Below are 19,853 nucleotides of genomic sequence, written 5' to 3' on the forward strand. Positions count from 1 at the left end.
AAGACCTACAGGAGAACACAATATTCTACAACAAACTGTATTTTACTGATACCTAGAAAGGTGGAGAGAAAGTGTTGATGGCTGAAAGGTCTTGACAGGAGCAGAGGCCACAGACACAAACTGAGACACAGGAGGTTCCCTCTGAACATCAGGAAATGCTCTTCTGCTGTAAGGCTGACACAGCGCTGGGGCAGGTTGCCCAGGGAGGTTGTAGAGTCTCCATCCTTGGAGATACTCAAAAGCTGTCTGGAAACAGTCCTGGGCAACCAGCTCTAGGCAGCCCTGCTTGAGCAGAAGACTGGACCAGATGGTCCCCAGAGGCCCCAGCCAACCTTAACCACGCTATGATGCTGTGGGTGCTAAAACAATGGGAGGGATGGACAGCTGGGGGAACCACAAGGAAGAAAAATGAAGGAACAGACGTCTGGAAAGGCCAATACGAAGTTGAGAAGCAAAACAGTCTGTAAGGGATGATCTAAGAAATCAGCAAGAGAGACAGGGCTGGTGGGTAAAGGAAAGGAGTCTCTCCTGTGGTTTACGAGAAGCTGAAAGTCTGTTGATTGCCAGCATCGTTTTTAAGGAAAAAGTTGACTTAGCACGAAACAGATCTTTATTCCATATTCCCAAATCTCCTTTTTCTAATTCCAAATCTGTCCTCTCTTCCCATCCTTAAGAATTCTACATTCATTTATACCACAGCGAACATAGCACTTGGCCAGAAAATGGGCAGGGCTCAGGAATCCCTGTAGTTGGCGGGGAAAATAACCCACGCTGAAACGATGAGCGCAGCACCGAGCTTACCCTGCTTTGCTTCCAATTCTGCCTCTTTTTACATACAAGATTACAGAATTTTGTCAAGGGTAGTAACTTGTTTCCCAAACTGCAATTAAAATGGCTGTGCCTTAACATTACAAAAGAGTCCCTTTTCAGGAAGAAGTTTTGGTTTTGGTTTTTTAACTTGAACAAACATTTGTTTCAACGTTACAAATGGAAATAACGTATAATGTTTAGTAGTTACACCGCCCCCCCCTTGCTTTTTTCCCCATAAAAGATTTGACAGCTAGAAAACACCTCTTTATTCTAGGTGGGATTACATGGGGCATCTCCTTTTTCCCTTCCCTGTGAGGAAAGTTCTCATTCCTCCTGCATCGCTCCCTTCCCTAAAAGTAGAGCTCATTATATTGAATACAACATTAACGACATGGACTTCTCTCATTTTATGAAAATTAATTAATTCATAAAAGGACACCAGTAATGCTAGACTCCGTTAATAAAACAAAATAGAAACAATGTCCCAAACCCAAACAAACAAGAAATAGAAACATCACACAGTTAAAGAATTCCTGATTATTCTCAACACATGAACCAAACAATGGAAAAGAAGCTAGAAATATGGAGACGCAAAATATGTCACCAGTCACACGTCAAGATGTTCCAATGATCTCAAGTTTTATAATATTACTATATTGTGCTTTGGTTTGCCAAGTACTACAGTAAATTGTTGGCAGGTCCACTATTTGTAAGAAAACAAAAGAAAAGACCCTTTCTAGTCAAAGTAGAAATTCATAACCTGTTAACACTAATACAATTCAATTTGATTAACACAGTTTTACATGGAGCAACAAATTAGGATTACTCCTTCTCCCACACTTTGTTATTAACACAAATAATCGCTTACAGTAAGTTATAGAGGCAGCAGCCTCTGCAGTTAATATGATTAAATCTCTTCCAAGTCACACAGTGTTCAACTTTTAAGATAACGTGATCGTGATTCTGTGTCTAATCATCTTGAGCAATTTGTAAAGCTCTTTCAAGTCTATTCTGGTTCCCCCTGTAATAATGGGATTTCAGACCTGTTTATTTTTACTAGGCTTCTTTCCACTGAAGAGTACAGTTTGCAAAACCACCTTGGGCTCAGCACTGAGGTGATGGAGAACCGCTTCCAGCAGCAGATCCAGCGGAGTCTGTGTCTGTCGGGATTTCTAGCACAGTGCTCCACTGCTGCCTGCACCTTCGGAAAGGAGCATCGGCCCTCTGTGACAGCCAGGATGATTTTGATGAAGGATAATGGAGAGACTTATCTATATGCATTCTTGAAGCTTTAAAAATAATTATATGTGTCCCTCTCTCCTCCAACATGAAAACTGCTCTCAGATGTCTATTGAGGAACTTTGTTAATTATGACATGTAAAGCCAAAAGAAAAATGCAGCTATCACTAAATTCCCTACACAGTAGCGAACCAGCAGTTCTTAAGCTTGAATTTCTTTTTTTTTTTTTTTAAGTATTTAAAATTTACAAAACTTCCCACTTACAATCACACTTTCTGTCCCCTTTGCTGATTTTCATAAGGCTGTTTTCTAACACTTGGGATAGGAGGTGTAATACATGGAATACAGGACACAATTAGAACTAGCTTTCCTTTCCCTTACTCTGTTTTTCTAGCAACAAATACCTGCTACAACTTTTTCACTTTCAACTTTAATAACTGGTAATTACCTTCTTGGAGAAGCTAGAAAAGACCATCCAAGTTCCCTACCACCAGCAGCTTACTACCAGAGGCAGAAAAACAACAGCCAGAATAAACGATGAAACATCCTTGTATTAAGCTTTAATCTAGACTCCCTCCACAAACCATTAAAGACACTAATATTCAACACAAGTTGTGACTAAACACTCCTGACGCTCCCCAAAGCCTGCAGTCTCAAGTACAAAGCCTTCTCAACATCGCTCGCCATCTAAACAAGTAAGAAGCCAGAGACCAGCATGCGCAGTCAAAGCTCATCCCCCATCCACATGAGAATTTCAGCCTCCTCTTTTACGGCTTTCACCACCGCAACCATATTCCTGTATGGCCTCTATAAAATGCTGCTGCAAAAATGGCTCTTTTGAGGTCCTCTGCTTGTTCTCCCTATAGATCTACGCTAAACACAACTTCTTCTCTTCAAGGACTCCCCAACTCTATCTCCTTTACTTCGCAGCTATGAGAGTAATTCCACAACTCCCTCAACTCAGCCGGCATTTCCATCAGCTGCCGCCCTGACCCTCAGCTTCCGCTGGCAGTGCCCCTGCGCTCTCTTACGCTTTGCGAACTGCACTTACAGGGCCACCTAATTAAATTTATAAACCCTTATGTCTCGATGCATTTTTAAGGCTTATTCCTGTCAAACTGACAAATGTCTGCCAACTGGCCGCGGCATCACCCTTCCTGGCAGGTTTTGTCCTTCTACACACATTCAGTCCCAGTGTTAAAAACTGGCAAATGGCTACAGACATGTGCCTGGCAAAGAGATGACAGTTCTTCACCATGGCCTTTATCTCGTGTGTTAGCTCATCTGCTTGTCTCTCTAGACTCTCAACCTGCCAGAAGAAAAATCACACGCTGTTACAACAGCACTGGGTCCAGTATAATGAGATCCCTCCGGTAACTGAAGCTTTTGGGTACTATCACAACAAATATTTACAAAAGCAAGAACAGATATTTATCTCGTTTCCTAAGCAGCAGCAGGAAGCATTAACGTTTGGTTATCCCGGTTATCCCTTTGGTATATAATCTGCTGTACTTAGCTGAAGATACAGGTCAATAAGTAATACCGTATTTTGGCAGGTACTCTAAAAATAGCAGCTACTGCTCCAGAGCTTTTATTTTTGTCAGATACAGACTTGCAAAACCAGAAAAAGAGCATCTCCATAACTGCACCATGAAGGCATTCCCATTAGACTATTTAAAAGCAATAGGTTCAAACAGCTTTTATTAATATAGGCTTAAATATTAAAGGATTCTTTTCCTGGTTTATCTGCCCAGATGCACATCTCATACTACAAAACTAAAGAAATATTTCTTGTCTATCACAGTCCTGCGTAACTAAATGCGTTTCCGAGAGAGGAGCAATAACCAGGCAGCATCAACACCACCCTCTCATTACCTGTTTCCACAGTGTTTTCTGTTTCTGCTGCCTCCAAGCCATCCATACTGTCTTCATCCTCCACTGCAGTTTTTCCTCTACTCCGAGGCCTGCAAAGATAAGAAGAGAAATACTCTTTTCAAACTGAAAGCACTTGTAAAATTTTGAAGTTTCAAATTTATCCGGGATTTAAATAATTTCATTTTGAGGGATAAATGTCAGCATTATGTAACATTTAAGCTAACCCGTGATTTGAGTCTTGCACAAATCAGAAGTTTCCTCCCCTTTTTTTTCCCGTTCTAGGTAATGTTCCCAACAACGTACAATTGAGTCAGTCGGCCCCTTCAGTTTTTCTGATTACAAGAAAAATACAGTGACAAACTTTTACTGATCAAAAAATACATTAAATTGGCAAGATTTTAAGATATGAGCATCCCATTTACTCCACATAGGAGATAACTATAGACAGACATGAGAGAACACAATCCAAAATCTGGCCAGTAGTTACACACACTGTAACACAGACACCGATCCATTCAGAGCATCCTTGGAAGAAATGTCTATAGAATAATAATGATGCTAAAGCAACTAAATGGAAACATGCATCACTTTCAGTGAAACAAATATTTTGACACGCAAAATAGTTAAGAGAGACGGCTAGATGTCATCACATCAAAAAAGTCATCACGTGAGGACAGCACATCAAAACAACAATACCTAGCAGATCTGTTTCGATTTCGAGCAAGGTCTGACAGAAAGCAGATAGGTTCGCGCCACAAATTCCAGCTTTTTTTCCCCTGCCTGGCTCTTCGGCAACTACCGCGGTGGGCTGCTGAGAAGCCCAAGCATCCAGATTCCCAGCTGTTCGGCAGCCCATTTGACAGGGAGCCAAGAGCTTGGCACCTCGCCTCCCAAATTTTCAGGCCTCTTGGCAAGGTGCCCGGCGCGCTGACGGAAAGCCTGGGAGACCCTGGGAGCTTCTCATTCCAAGTACACAAATTCTGAGCGGTTTGGGGCATCTCAGCAGTTCCAACCTCCCAGAGCTCCCAGGCAACCATTCACCCAACCAACATGCCTTGAATGGGGATGCCAGGCAGGCCAGCACATGGCCACCCCGCTTGCCACCCCCCGAACAGAAAACCGCTCCGGTTCCTCTTTCACAGAGGACTCTGAAAGGTTTGGGTTTAGTTCTGTTTTGGGGGGGGAAAAGTGGTTTTGGTGTTTTTAAGTGATTAAATCATTCCAAACCAGCACTTCCTTTTTTTTTTTTTTTGTTGTTGTTGTACAGGTTCTTATAATACTTAAATCTACCCAAACTAATTTCGCAGAACTAAATCTACTAAATCAGCTACAAAATAAACTCTATTGTGCAATGCCTTTGGTTCTCATGGATCAAAGCGGATAACGTGCACAGAACTGGAAGCATCTTTGGAGTCTATGTGTGTTGCTCTCCTGCTAGAAGAGGACTGACTGCCTTGGACTGCCCAACAAGAAAACCTTCCCATTGTGTTGGGATCGGTTTTGCCTCTGCAAAGGAGGAAAAGAAGAATTAAAATGAGGCTCAAACTAAAGCCTGAAAAAACCCACTCTATTTACAAAGGAGCCAGGGGGAAGAGGAAAGCGAGAAGAGATGAAGGGACTGAAGGACTTTTCTTGACATCCCTGTGGAATTTGTTCAGGACAACACTGGAAAATGTGGGCGCAACGGGAAGCCCACGGATACAAGACTATCTTCCCCCTTGCCTGCTTATCCATAAGCAGTGAGAGCATACACCTAACACACAAAATAGCCACCTTAGAGAAGACGGAAGCCAGAATTCCCTTCTGGTGTTTGCGACTTTACAAGCTTCCAGAGTAGTTTCTTAAAACCTGTGTTTCGCAAATATTTAAACCAGAATAAACTGCACAGCGACCAGAAGAAACTCTTACATTCCTCCCTCCAGCCACCGTACCAGCCCATCCACGCGTGCAGCAACCAGCGAGCTGGCTGGAAGGTGGATGGACGTGTTTTGGAAGTGGGAAGGACAGGAATGTTTCTCCCAGCAGCATCTGAGATGGTCACACAGATTTATTCCCGTCTGTAACGAAGAGAAGGCAGTAGAACAAATGGGACAGCACATTCATTGGATAGAATGGGCTCTTCCAGCAAGGCTGAGATACAGCAAGAAAGAGGGAACCCTCTTCTAACACTTCCAAAAACAATGCAGCTGGTAAGAAAACAAGAGCATTCAAGTATTCCATTTTTTGTAGTTCTTCACAACGTCCCAGCACACCAGCCAGCACCAAAGGAAAGGATGGGAACACAGGTACATGAAATCACTTCCCTCGGCGCAGGGATGCTCGAAAGCTTTACAGAACACAACCAGCTAAGAACGGGGATTATTTCTAAACCCTATCCCAATTATTCTTCTACCAACTACCCGTCTGCAACGCAAAGTTACAAGGTTGTACTAAACTAGGATTACTTTGCAATCATCACAAAGGTAAATGATAATTCTGCTTTCTTCCCAAGTACCCCATTTCAGTGCTCTCCAACACAACCCTGGAGGTGGAGGTCACTGGATAGTGGAAGATGACAATTGTTTATGTTTATTTAATAATTCACATACACCTTTAGATTTTCTATTAAAACTACATTTCATGTATTAAAGACCGAAGTACCTTACAAAGCCTTTTTAAACATTTTGTTTAAACAAGAGCAGCATTCACTCCTCAAACTCCCTGCCGTATTTTAGCAACCTATTTAACACTAAGGAAAATCAGAGGTTTCAATTAATTAAACATAATTGCCTCTTTCAGCAAAAGATATAACCACATCTGCCGTTTTCTTGCCATTCCCCTCCCCCCAAAATTCTACATAAAGCCTTCATAATGCCGTGCAGGTTTTAAATAAAACTGAAGAAGTGGTGGAAAAAAAATACCGCATTATATCATAAACTTATTTTTGCTAGTTACATTCATTTCACAATCATCAGAAGAGATTTTATAGCCTACAAATTTACATTTGGCTTAGAGAAAAGAATAATTCAAGTCACAAAACAGTGAAATATACACTGTACTGACAACTATAATTTAATGTTTCCACAGAAAATGCCATTCGAAAAGGCCATACAGCATACCTAATCATCGCAATCAACATTTGTAATAAGAATGGATTGTTTAATGCTATTTGCATTAAGTTTATACATTTTAATTAAGAGTTTTATACATAAAGCTTTTGGCTGGTTTGCATAACACTAGATTTTTCCACTGACAAGCCCTGTTGATTTTTTTATTTTTCTATTTACTTATTCCGCTCGCCCTTAAATAAGGGGGGAAAAGCAACCTGTGCTCTGTTCTTCTCCTGGGGCTTGACGACTTCTTCTGAAATTCATCCTTCTGAAGGAGGATGTGAAAAGGCTGCTGGGGCAAGACGTTTGCTGCCTTAAAACAATTACGGAACAACAGCCCATGACTACTCCCCTTCGCTCACAAAAAGCCAGTCGGTACTGAACCAGAATTGCTATATGGGACATTATAACCTCAGTTCTGCTCTATGTCTCCAAGCTCCATCCCAAACTTTCTTACTAGGAGGAGTAACTACATCATGCTTATACACATCATTGGAGAAACCCCACCGGCTCGGGACGGCAGAAGCGCTCAACACAGACGAGCCACGTCTCCAACAGCTTACAAACCAAGAACAAAATGTACAGGCAGAGCCTGGCCGATACGGACCCGACAAGAAAACAACAATAAATATTAGTCAGTACAACAGGCAGTGGGCTTGGTACGCAGGCTGAACTGCTGCCAAGGCTTCCGCGATTGGCTTTCTCGCTCTTTTTTCCTACAATGGAGTTCAATTTAGAAGGAAAAAACAAAAGCACATCTATTTGTGTTTAAAAGAACAGACCCACTGAGAGAAATATAACTTCTTTAAGCGTTTAAAGCGTGTTCAGCATTTCATGAAACGAAGTCAACAAAAGACAAAACTACACTTTTTTATGTATATAGGACTCCAGTTAAATATAATTACTGTCTACAGTAATTTTACTCACATTTGTGTAAAATGGAGTCATTTATGAGAATCTTCTGTGACCTACTCCTAACTTTGTTATCAATTAGATTTCTTAGCTAATGCCTTTCATTAATCGCCGTCCTTAAACACACCACAGTAAAAAAACCCCTCGTAATTCTTCTCTGGGTAAGCAACTAATTAAAATTTAGGAAGAAGAGCCCAGAAAAGCCTTCTGTGGGGCTGAGCAGAGCGTCAGGTGCCCCCTCCACCGGGGGAAAGCCTGGCTGAACCCTTCGCTAGCCCGACGAGATCACCGGACACCCCAGCGGCTTCTGCTGAACTGCACGGAGAGCACTCGGACACACAATCTGGGAGAAAACAGGAAAGCGTCTTATGCACCTGTCAGTAATCAGACACTACTACTTTTAGTCTTTTTTTCTTTTCAATGTATGACTTTTTTTTTTTTGCATGTTTGGGTTTACTGTTTTGTTTTTCTTTTAAGGTGACATCAATAGCACCGTAACCTGACAAGTACAACGCAGGTCTAAAGTACACCGTGGATCTCACTCATTCTTTCCACAAGGTGACCAGAAATGAGGCCATGGGCCAACGTCTCCTGCAACCACATGCAATAACTGACAAAGCTACAATCCTCAGATCCCAGTCACTGCCAGGCTGCTAGTTTATGATTACCCAGAAGTTATTGCCAGACACCAGTTTCTGCAAGTTCTCCCCGAGTTGCTACCAACACAATCAGGCGACAGTTTGTTCAGACCATCCATGCAAACTACCTTACTAACCCAGTGCATTTTGTTCCAGGCTTTTGAGAACGTGTACATATGAACCGCTCCAGAGTTTACCCCTCTTTCTCAAATGCCAAAACCTCCAGATCATTCAGGGGAAAAAAAACTACCTTCCTTCCTACACTTTGCGAAGTGCTGAGCAAAATGCTGGTACTAAATATATAAAACAGGGCCAATAACCTTAAAAAGTGGTGTAACATCTGGGATACAGTAACATCCTAAACCAGCACAGATGTCTTGTTAAATGAACATCTGTCCGCAGCCTTACCCTGGAAGACGGTACAGGAATGATTTATAGAAAGGTTCAATTAGCGCTGCCGTCAGCACGGGGAGTAATGCCTTCGTGTTCACGCGACAGTTTCACAAGTGAAAGCTGTTACAGTCTTTTCAAGAATCTCTTTAACAGGTGTGCAAAAAGCACACGCTCCCACGATTTCTGAGCCCTAAGTTGTTAAGTGCAGCTGTAAAAGTTTAACTGTGCTGAAGTATAAGCTAGAACACCTAAGGTTCAGCCAGTAGCCCCACACGAAGGGATGCACAGCAAGTAAGAATCCACCCAGGGAGACATCTACAAGGAAAAGGGTTTTTTTTTCCCCTCTCTGAACACTACTTTTCAATGTAGAACTTCATTACTTCGAAGAGTTGAGAACATTCTACACCCAAGTCTGGATAAAATGAATATGGCTCTGGAAGCAAGGCAGATGCCAGCTAGCTAGAATTGATTTCTATAGCTCTAAACACTAACAAGCCTAAAATAGGAAACTCGCTATCATATTGACTCCGGCTTCAAACTGATTCCAATTTAAAAGGTTCTTAAGAGGATTTTTTTAATTGATCAATCAGTAACAGGTGAAAATACCTTCAGCACTTGCCCTCCACAACATTTTCATTTGCACATTATAAAAAAGAAAAAAATCTCAACATCTACTTTCTTCCTATTTACTTCTTATATTAGGTATGCGTGTAATAAAGGCAGAAGCACCCTGATGTATGGAAAAGATGTGCAACAGAAACATCACAAGTGATACGAAGGTGAAAAAAAGCTTGACGTTTTAGTAGTAGAGAGAAGTGAAAGACTGTAGGAAACCGTTTTTGTTTAACATCTACAAAACCAGACTTATTACAATTTCATTATAGAATTTGCTCAACCTTCAGTTTCATTATTAAAAGATCTCAAAAATATACTTGATATTGCCTATTAGTCTCCTGGTACAATCAAAGGGAAGTGTGTATCTTAATACTTCTAATTTATAAAGCATAATCATCTTTTCATAAATTACTACATCAAAGAGAAGTGACCCAGCTTACGTTTGAAACCAAAACATTGCAACTTCCCATCTCACATCTCTTTTAACCAGTAACGATCTAAAAGACATTAATCATTCACCCAGGCTGTAACATGTTCAGAGCTGAAACTTTTTTAACATCTATATTTTATACAGTTACCTCTGAGAGCACTAAGCACCTGAAATGAAAAAGTATTTTAGCCTTTGAGATCAGGGATGTCTGAGAAAAAGCATAAAAAGAACCCAGCCTGCGCTCCAGAATTCTTATCTGAACTTTTCCAGTACTCCCCTGTGAAAGGGAGATTTGTCAAAAATTTCTTACCCTATCCAAAGAAATGCAAGCAGGACTCTTTTCAAGATTATTTGTACTGAATGTCATAGATGCATCTTTGCTTTCATTCTAGAGTACAGTCACTGTTGGCAAAAAGAAAGCTAATACAAGGGAAACGCACTGATCAATGCAGAGCTCTTGAGGAAAAAAAAAAAACCTGTCCTGAAACAGGACTTGAGTAAAATATCATGCGTCACAACGAATTTGCATTGCACAGTTTTAACAACAATTTAAAGGTCAAATGAATTAGTACTTTTAAGTAAATGTGAAGTTTGGGTTATCTGTATTGCACAGTTAACCTGTATTGCCTGGGCTCTCGGGCCAATACTGCAGCAAAATTACTTGCCACGGGAGACTGAGAAAAGGCAAACAGGATGTCCTGCCGGCAGGCGCTCATCAGAACTGTCTACCCGAATCTAAGAGCCATAATTGCTGTAACCGGAATGTCATTTCACTGTTGGAAAATCTTAATCTCAACTCAATTCTGCAGAAGGCCACCAGATCCAGGAGCCTGAAGCTACACTCTGCTGGGTGATGAGGCTGCTGTGGCCAAAGCGACCGTCTTCAGCGTTTTCTCTGCTCTTCCCTGAAGTTATTTGTAAAGATAAAGGAGATGAAGACTATCCTAGCTGAAACAGAGCCTTACTAACAAGGCCATGACATCTTCTTCCCAACTTCAACCCATTTGGGAACATCCTCAGTGGGCTGGCGACAGAGACGGAGGGATCACAGCAGCCAAGGACCAAACTAGGAGGATTTATTACCAGTAACGGTCAGAGTCACGTAAATATAATAAACTTTTCACATGAGCCCATAAAATACCCATGGAGTCACAGCTTCAGTTACAGACTAAAATGCTGAGGGTAGGGCTACTACACGGCAAGGTCCTGCTGCGCACCTTTTTGTGATGCCATTACATGAGAAAATCTGAGTTCGATGTTAAAAGAACGAAGCCAGGTTGCCTGATCTAGACGTATGGACCGTTCCGATTTGGAGACAGTTCAAACAGCAGAGTGAGAAATCATATAAAAGGCTTTGAGATCTTTCAGCTTTCTTTTTACTTTTCAAACCAACTGTTTAGACATCTATAAATTCTGTAACTGAAAATTACTTTTAGTGAAATATCTGTCACGTTAACTCAGCAATATAGAGCATCCAAAACTGCTACAGGTTCTTATTTCTCAAGAACTACCTTCTCACTGATGGGCAGTCTCATTGTCTGACTTGCCATTCACAGTTTTAGTTCCGTAGCACAAAACACATTACATATGACCTTAACCATTATACACATTTCAGAAATAATGACATTACCAAAAAAAAAATTCTGATGTAATTGCGACCTTCTGACACGTTACATACTTGCAGTTTTGCACGAACTACATCCTTTATACACTTGTTACCAATGCACTTGGCCATATTCACTGTTAAAAATGATGCAAAACAACATACCAAGAATTTAGCACTTGCACTATTTTTTAAAACCTTTTGTGGAACCACATTAGACAAACCTTCAGGAGCACCAGCAGCTACGAGCTGTCTGCACGTTCCCAACTCCCAGCTACCTCTGTGTATCCACCTGGCTCCGGACCGGGTAACAGCTCCGTTCTTAACGATTGCTCCAGACAACAGTGCGTGTGAGGCTCTTGGATGAATTTGCTAAATAATGCTTATCAAGACCCCTGAATGATTTTCACAGGTTCTTTTTTTTTTTTTTTTTTTGACAGGCAGGGAGAATGGAATGGCAACACCGAGAGACCACTGACATTGTCAAAAACACCGATGTTCTAACCTTGGCAAGAATTTCACGTGTGCAGCTGCACCATCCAACACTACTCGTCCACACTTCTCCTGCCTTTAAGTCAACAAAACTGCATCAAAATATCCTACTGCCTCAAACACTGTCTTTTCTTGACGGGTAGCGTAAGCATCCACTTGCATCAGAACACAAGATTTGTTTCTCCATGACGACGGCTACAGCAAGTTTTAACTCCTCCGATCTTGTCACAGCCATGATGCCCAAAATGTTTTACCCACAACAGGACCAAGGTCATGCCTTTTTTTAAGAATTAAGAACCATCCGGCTGCTTGCTCTTTCATACGTTGCAGGGTTTGCCTGCTACTCTCTCCTGAACAGAGGTGGCGATACAATGGTAAGGACTGTAATTCTCATGTCTGGTGGTTTCAAGATCCCGTACATGAAATTCAGCGGATCTGAGTCATTGCGCATGAGAAACAGCTGCCAAGTACTTGGAACTTGGTGGAAGTTTTGGTTTCTGTGAACAGATTTTTGTAATTTTAGCACCATTAATTAAGAGGCATTTTCAAAGACTTCCTTTTGAAACTTTGCAGTCTGCCGGAGCCTTACCACAGGAAGATTGTGAAGATTCTTTCAAAACGCGTTTGTCTGCTTATGTTAAATATTCTCACTGGATATATTACGTGCAGGTGCAGACTGTGCTGCCTGCGTAACACCCAGCCTCACATGCTGCAGGTACACAACAACCGAATAATCTAGTACTAAAGTTTTTACTCAAAAAATTGCTTTTGTACCCAGCAAGTACAGTCTGCATACAATGATCACAGACAACTCTAACCACTGCTTTTATTAATTGTTAATTCAGTTAGGGCAATCAAAAACCAATGCAAATATTCAACTCTTACCTATTATATCAATTTCTTGAAGAGAAACTAAATCCTGCTTACATTACATCATTTTGAACGGTTTCCAGATCTTACATCTATCAAAATGCATCAGTCAACTCAGAACATCCCATGCTTTCTTACTGAAAAAAGCTCAGCATCTTTTGTCTCAAATCAATTTTACTCATGTCTTCAGACCTGATAGCAAACACAAGTCTTCCTGCAGATTACATGGAAAATAACTCCATTTGTTCTTATGCTTTTGAATTATTTCTGATCCCACCAATACCACAAGAAACCCATCTGTCTGTCCCTCAGATGCGTGTTACAGGATTCCCCGAGAAAGGCATCCGTCCTCCAATTTCACCTGTTTACAAAAGGCGACAAACAACCTACAGGCGACAATATCAGTGTATTTCCCTACTGCTACTCCCACCAAGCATTTAAGCTTGAACTAGAAGAATCACGACATGAAAGAGCCAACAGTACCCAAAGTGATATAAATAACCCGCTTTTATGCAAGATGCTGGCCTAGAACATATTAGGTAGAATTTTCTTAATAATACCCAAATTAATTGATGGCATGTAAGAAAAGTAGTTCTTGCATGTTAACTACAGTCTGTCATTACCCATCTAAAATGGATTTAGACAGGAAAAAAACACAACAGAAATGAATGTCATATCGCCACATATCTTTTCCATCTGTTAGCACCCTTGGTGCTCCTTATAAAGAAATGCATTTTTTATTTCAGATAATGTCAACAAGTATTATGAAATATTTTTCTTTCAATAAAACTGCTAAACCTAGGAAAGCCAAAGGGAAAAACACAAGATCTGCTCACTAATTAAAAATCCATTAGAACTTATTCAGAAGGCTTGGCAAACCTCAGAAGAATAAACATAGACCTAAAAATAAAATGGGCAATGTAATCAGATAGGTATCAGTGCAAATTTATAACTCACATGAATTGTTTTTCTTCTAACAAAATTGTTTTCAAACCAGAAGTAAATCCTAAAAGCCAGATCATGGAAACTATTTTTATACCACAGTAAATAAAACTCTGGAAATACTATTGTGAAATATAAACAACAATACAAGTAGCATAATAAGCAATGCTCCGAAGCGCAGTCACAACTAATACAAGTCTTCAAACATGTTTAAAAGCTTCTGTATAAACAGACATATCAATCTCTAGGGGCATAGGTAAGGCAGAAACGCTGCACTCTGCTAACAAAACCAGCCTGCACTTTTTTTTTCCATCCCTGAAGAGGATTCGTCTAACCTGGAGACACAAATTTGCCTTCTGACAATTACAGATAGGTTACGAATAGCCCCAAATAATTACAAGAGATAACTTCTAATCTTCTGTTCAAAAGACTTAAAATTATTATTTTTATTCGGGACAATGTTCATTGCTGTATACCAATGTTCTTAAAATTTAACCTCTTTATATTTGAGACCACTACAAACCACATCTAGCTACTTTCTCTGCTTTTTCTGTATGCCAGTCTTCTGTCCATTAAGAGTAAATACATAAATTCACAGTATTTTTTTTTAGAACTGTTATTCCCTCATTTCTTTAATTTACCTTTTTTTTTCCCACGTTTTTCTTTAAAGGCACGTTAATAAATAGCTGGGTTTTCCAGCCCTTGATGCTAGAGGAGTTCTACTACCTGATCATCTCGTTCCCACCCCCCAGCACGAGATGAGATCAGGCTGTGACAGAAGTGCTACCAAAAGAATGATCTACTGCCCAGCCTACGTCATACGATACAGGTCAGGGTTATAAACAAAATTGTATCTGTGTCACACGATAGGGGCACGTATCCAGCGAACCTTGTTACAGCAACTACTACAATGGAAGTCATCCAAGACGACCAACTGATACCTCCAGGTCAAGTTCCTTTGAGGCCATCATCCAAGGACACACAAGCAATAAGTTCACTGTTTACTGCACTGCAAGTTGCGAAAGGTCCTCAAGTTCTGCAACTTCCCTCCAGTTCAACAGATACCCTCAGTTTGAACAGACAAGGAAATGGGTTTTTAAGGTAATAGGAAATTAATTCTCAGAATTGATGTTCAGTATGGAGAAAAATGCCAAAACGTTCAAGAATCAAACATGCTAACCTGAAGATGTAGAAATAATGTTAAAACAAAGTTGAAGAATGAATACAGATTGAATTTATACCCAGCAAAACAGGGCTAATTTTCATCCAGACCAGTTATCCTATTTCATTCGCTGGAGGTCCAGGAACATTCGTGCTGGAAGCAGCAAGGGAGAAAAGCAGTGACAGGGAGGAGCACCTAGGGAATGAGGAGAGGGAATAAAGCCAGTGAAGCTTCTTTCGGTGATGGTATAAGTGATGCTGTCTAAAAGAATTTGGAAATTACAATCTGAATCACTCGTTTCATAACTTTTTTCAGAAGCCACCAGAAAAACAAGGAACGAACACAATCAGAAATGATACTGATTTATAATGGGACTATTTGTGTATTTACCTAATCTTTTCTGAGCATAGACCTTCTGGAATGACAGCTTCTTAGATATTTATACTTCTATTTCAGCTTGCTTTTTACATATACACATATGCTTCTAATTAACATTTACAGCATGAAAGCTCAGTTCCACTCACCAGACCACACAGCCTCAAAAATTGTCTTAATCAAACCTTTCAGAAGTACTTGCAGGTATCAAAAGCCGGCAGAGCAGCTCTGTAGCAGCTATACTTGCAACCACTTGAGAAGACAACGCTGCCAAGGGAAGCACATACGGCCAGGCTGCTCAGATTTACCCAAGTACTGTCTTGGTATCACAACGGGACAGAACAGGGACCAAGTCACAGTCCCACCCATAAATTTCAGCAGTAAAACCATTAGGTTTTGTTACAATATTACTTCTGCATAACTTTTTTTTTTTGTTCTATTTTTGCAAACTGAAATTTCTCCTTTAAGTACTTGAAAGCCTTCATGATGACCAAAGAATTACAATTGAGGTATACTGTGTCCTCAGAATCTTAGAAACAGTTTGTATTTTGCAATCGATATATGAAAGATTACATTTGAAAAGAATCTTCGACCACAAAGATGTTCAAAGCTTAATACACCGTCCATGACAAAGCTACTGAAGAGAGTGCTATCAAAACACAAGTCCAACCGCTCACAGACTCACAGGACACCATGCCAGAATCATTATCCACGCGAGCCTAAGATCCATAAATATCACTCAATAACCGTAACTGATTGAAGCCCATCTTTCAGAAAGGCACTCACTCTGCCATGCCCTTTGTCGTTTGTTCCTCCTTATGAATTTGTGCTCATTTCCTATGTGAACTTCTCTGGTTTCAGTTTTAAACTGCTGGATCTTGTACCTTTTCCTCTTACATTAGGGAACCCTGAAGAGCACGGTATTTTCTCCTCCGGAGATATTATCCACTGTAATCAAGTGGGTTTGGATTCCCCCCCTTCCCATAACCTAACAGAGTGAGCACTTTCACCTTTCTCACCAAAGGACTCTTCTCCAAGCTTTGTCCAATCTTTGGTCCACTTTGTGACGTTTTGCCAACATTTCGGTCTTTCAGCTGTGGATATCTGAGTAACGTTAAAATGGCAGCAGCCCATCTAACAATCTCTGTGACAAACAGAGCTTCAGGACACAGCCACAAACATCCCACACTCTAGATGTCTTTCCAGAAGTGCTCCTTTCCCAACTGTAGCCCCACCCCTACACTTCTACACGGTGACACCAGCCCTCTCCTTATTGCGACGAGCATTTTGTTTAACTGTGCTTAATCCAAATCCCACTTTTGCCTCTTCCCTGTGCTCATCCACGTCATTCCATGTACAGATTTCAACAGCAGTAATTGTTATTAATATTGACTAATACCAGACTTTATTGCTGGAGGACCACCCAGAAAACCCAAAGCAAGGCAATGACAGTTCCCAAAGACAACAAAGTGCTTTGTCAGCCAGCCCTTAACCCAATTACTGTAGGTTTTATTCCACTGAATAATTCAAACAAATAGTTTTAATCAGAACATAAAACAGTTAGGCCCAGCATCCTTAAAGAAATCCATTTACATTACATCTTTATAGAAAATATGGACAAAGGATCACATCAGATGACCCAATATCTACATCAAAGGTAACTTCTAGAACTCAGGTAGTAGGTAAAAGATAGGATGAAAAGGAAGGGAAGGAATAAGAAAAAAACATCACCTAAGAGTTCCTGCCTCTAAAGAATGTAGTAAATATATGTATTTCCAACATAAAAATAAAAAGTTCGAAGCCATCAATTCTCCACACCTCTTAATTTTTGCATATTTAACCATCGAGGCAGGTACTACAGCCATCCCAACAGCAAGGGACTTGCTCTCCCAAAAAGTCACGCCTTCCACATCCCCTTGATTTCAGCGGGAACGACGGGATTTCACTGTCTCACAGAAGTGAGCACCATGCACTCCAATATACTTTGCAGCGTAATAAAATATTCTATTGAAATTAGTGGATCTAAAAAACAATGACTTTATTGCTTCTAACAACTTTTTCACTGTAAAATTCAACTCCAAGGTAGTAATTGGCAGGGACAAAATTACGTAGCAATTAGGGCATGACAGCAAAAGCAAACAAGAACTGAAAATGGGTTCGACACTTCTGGTAACAAGCAGGTAATTATCACAGCAGCTTGAAAGGGGCATAATCAACCAAACTGACATCATCCCTCCCACATAATAAAATCTGAAATCCCTTTACGTGCAGTGTAGCTCTTACACACAGCTGGTAAATGCTGCAAGTCTAGTCTCGATGTCTGTCTGCAGAGCAGCTGAGGTTACATTTGGGATAATTTTATTTATTCATTTAGAATGATGGTAACTATTACATGTTTCCATCCGTTGTGGACTACAGAGATTCCTTCTAGAAAACAGTATTTTATGAAAACGCCTTCTTTTCTTTCAGTATAACTTTGTTTTCAAAGTTCCTAGAATACAGAAAAAAATCTCTGCCTAAAAGGCACAGTTACCGTTACACCTCCACCTACAAGTTAAAATACGTTTAACGTTTTCAATATAAAAATAGAAAGTTGCTAATTTTAAATACACTCAACTCTTAAGTACTACATTTTACCAACACTTTTTTTCCCCCCCATGACTCATTTTATTTAAACTTAGGTGTGAGCATTAATTGTTGTCTCAAAGCAGCACCATCCTGCGGACATGAGCGTTGTTCGTATCAACACAAAGTCCAGCTGCATCACAAATGGTAATGCATTCATCTTCATAACATATTTGAGGTAATTAAAATACGATCTGTAAAGAACGTTCATTTATCTGCTGTGCCCTTTCAGCATTATTTTATTGCAAGATTCTCACTCTCATCAGTGCAGTGCTTGGAAAACCCATCAGCCCTGACTGACTCGACAGTGGTTGTTTCAGCTGTTAGAGAACGCTGGGGGAAACCCCCTTCTCCGTTTTCTATATTTTGTATATTCCTAACTTATGTTCCTCTCGATTTTCTCTCTCCTTGTGTTGACAAATCCATTTACCTCCATACTGTCTGTCAATACCATTAGTTTGCTGCTGCCGCCTTCTTCCAGCTCATTAACAGTAGTGAGGCTGAACCCAACACTAATCCCTGCACTCCGCTGTTAACTATTTCTTGGATACAAGCAATTTCAAATGCACGGGAATTGTGGCTCAACTTGTATTGATTTTTCAAGTGAAACTGCCACAAAACATTTACAGGGTACCTCTACCTATCATTTTGTAAACTGTGCTGCAAGCACCATGAGTAAAATATATGATTAACACTTATTTTCTCATCTTTAAAAGCTCAGCACTAACACATCACAACGCGCATTCTTTACACACCTCTTATCTTGAGCAATCTATCTTTTTATTTTTTTTTTGTTGTTGTTATCTTGAGCAATCTAATTTTTTGCACGAAATTCTCACAAAGATAACCCACAGTTGGGTTCCTGGTTGTCAACTTTGCAAAAGTACTAAGGTAATTCTGAACAACGCTATTCATTTCACAATTCAAATTTGATGAGCGTGTAGCCTAGACATGGCATGCCTTGACTTGTGGACGGTTCAGTTTACTAGCAAGAAAAACAGATGCAGGCACACCAGGAGCTATTTGACTGATGACTGTATATTACTGACATGATAAAGATGCTAATACTACCCCAAATCTTGTCTTTTTTACTCGTATCTCAACCATTTTAAATCTCAAATTACTTAGAAAGGTTAAAATTGTATAAGATCTAACAGGGAATGTAATGATAGGACAAGGGGTAATGGGTTTAAACTGAAGGAGGGGAGATTTAGATTGGATGTTAGGAAGAAATTCTTTACTGTGAGGGTGGTGAGGCACTGGCACATGTTGCCCAGAGAAGCTGTGGACGCCCCATCCCTGGAGGTGCTCAAGGCCAGGCTGGATGGGGCTTTGAGCAGCCTGGTCTGGTGGGAGGTGTCCCTGCCCAGGGCAGGGGGGTTGGAACTGGGTGATCGTTAAGGTCCCTTCCAACCCAAAGCATTCTGTGATTCTATGATTTTCTCAAGAATTGTGTTAATTAAGAAAAAATGAGAAAAGCACAGGTTTACCAATTTAAAGCTACACCAAAGGCAGGGAAAAGAAACACTGAGCTCAAAGCTAAAAAAGGTAAAGTAAAAAAAAAAAAAAAATTAAAACGCTTATTTTTAAACCAATTGCCATTGATGAGACCTCATCCTTTTTAAAAGCAACGCTTCTCTGAACACTATGATTTCATGATGAGAACCTACAAATGTGAACGATAGCTTTATGCAGAAAGCTAGCAGAGGTCAAAGCAAAACAAAGAGGACTTGGACAAGGGTCACACATTCACCTGCAGTAAGGTGTGAGGTGACCGTCCCCT

General features: G+C 40.4%; 1 protein-coding gene across 34 annotated transcripts in view; it reads right to left on the reverse strand.

Moving 5' to 3' along the window:
* KMT2C (lysine methyltransferase 2C) overlaps positions 1-19,853 on the reverse strand; it is a 203,167-nt gene that overhangs the window by 148,852 nt on the left and 34,462 nt on the right. For all 34 annotated transcript variants that reach the window (XM_074574090.1, XM_074574086.1, XM_074574085.1 and 31 more), the window contains one exon: positions 3,925-4,013. In XM_074574090.1, the coding sequence (XP_074430191.1) occupies positions 3,925-4,013 (89 nt within the window). The remainder of the gene's footprint in view (positions 1-3,924; positions 4,014-19,853) is intronic.

The sequence above is a fragment of the Larus michahellis genome, chromosome 2 (genome assembly GCF_964199755.1).
Source record: "Larus michahellis chromosome 2, bLarMic1.1, whole genome shotgun sequence".
Classification (NCBI taxonomy): Eukaryota; Metazoa; Chordata; class Aves; order Charadriiformes; family Laridae; genus Larus; species Larus michahellis.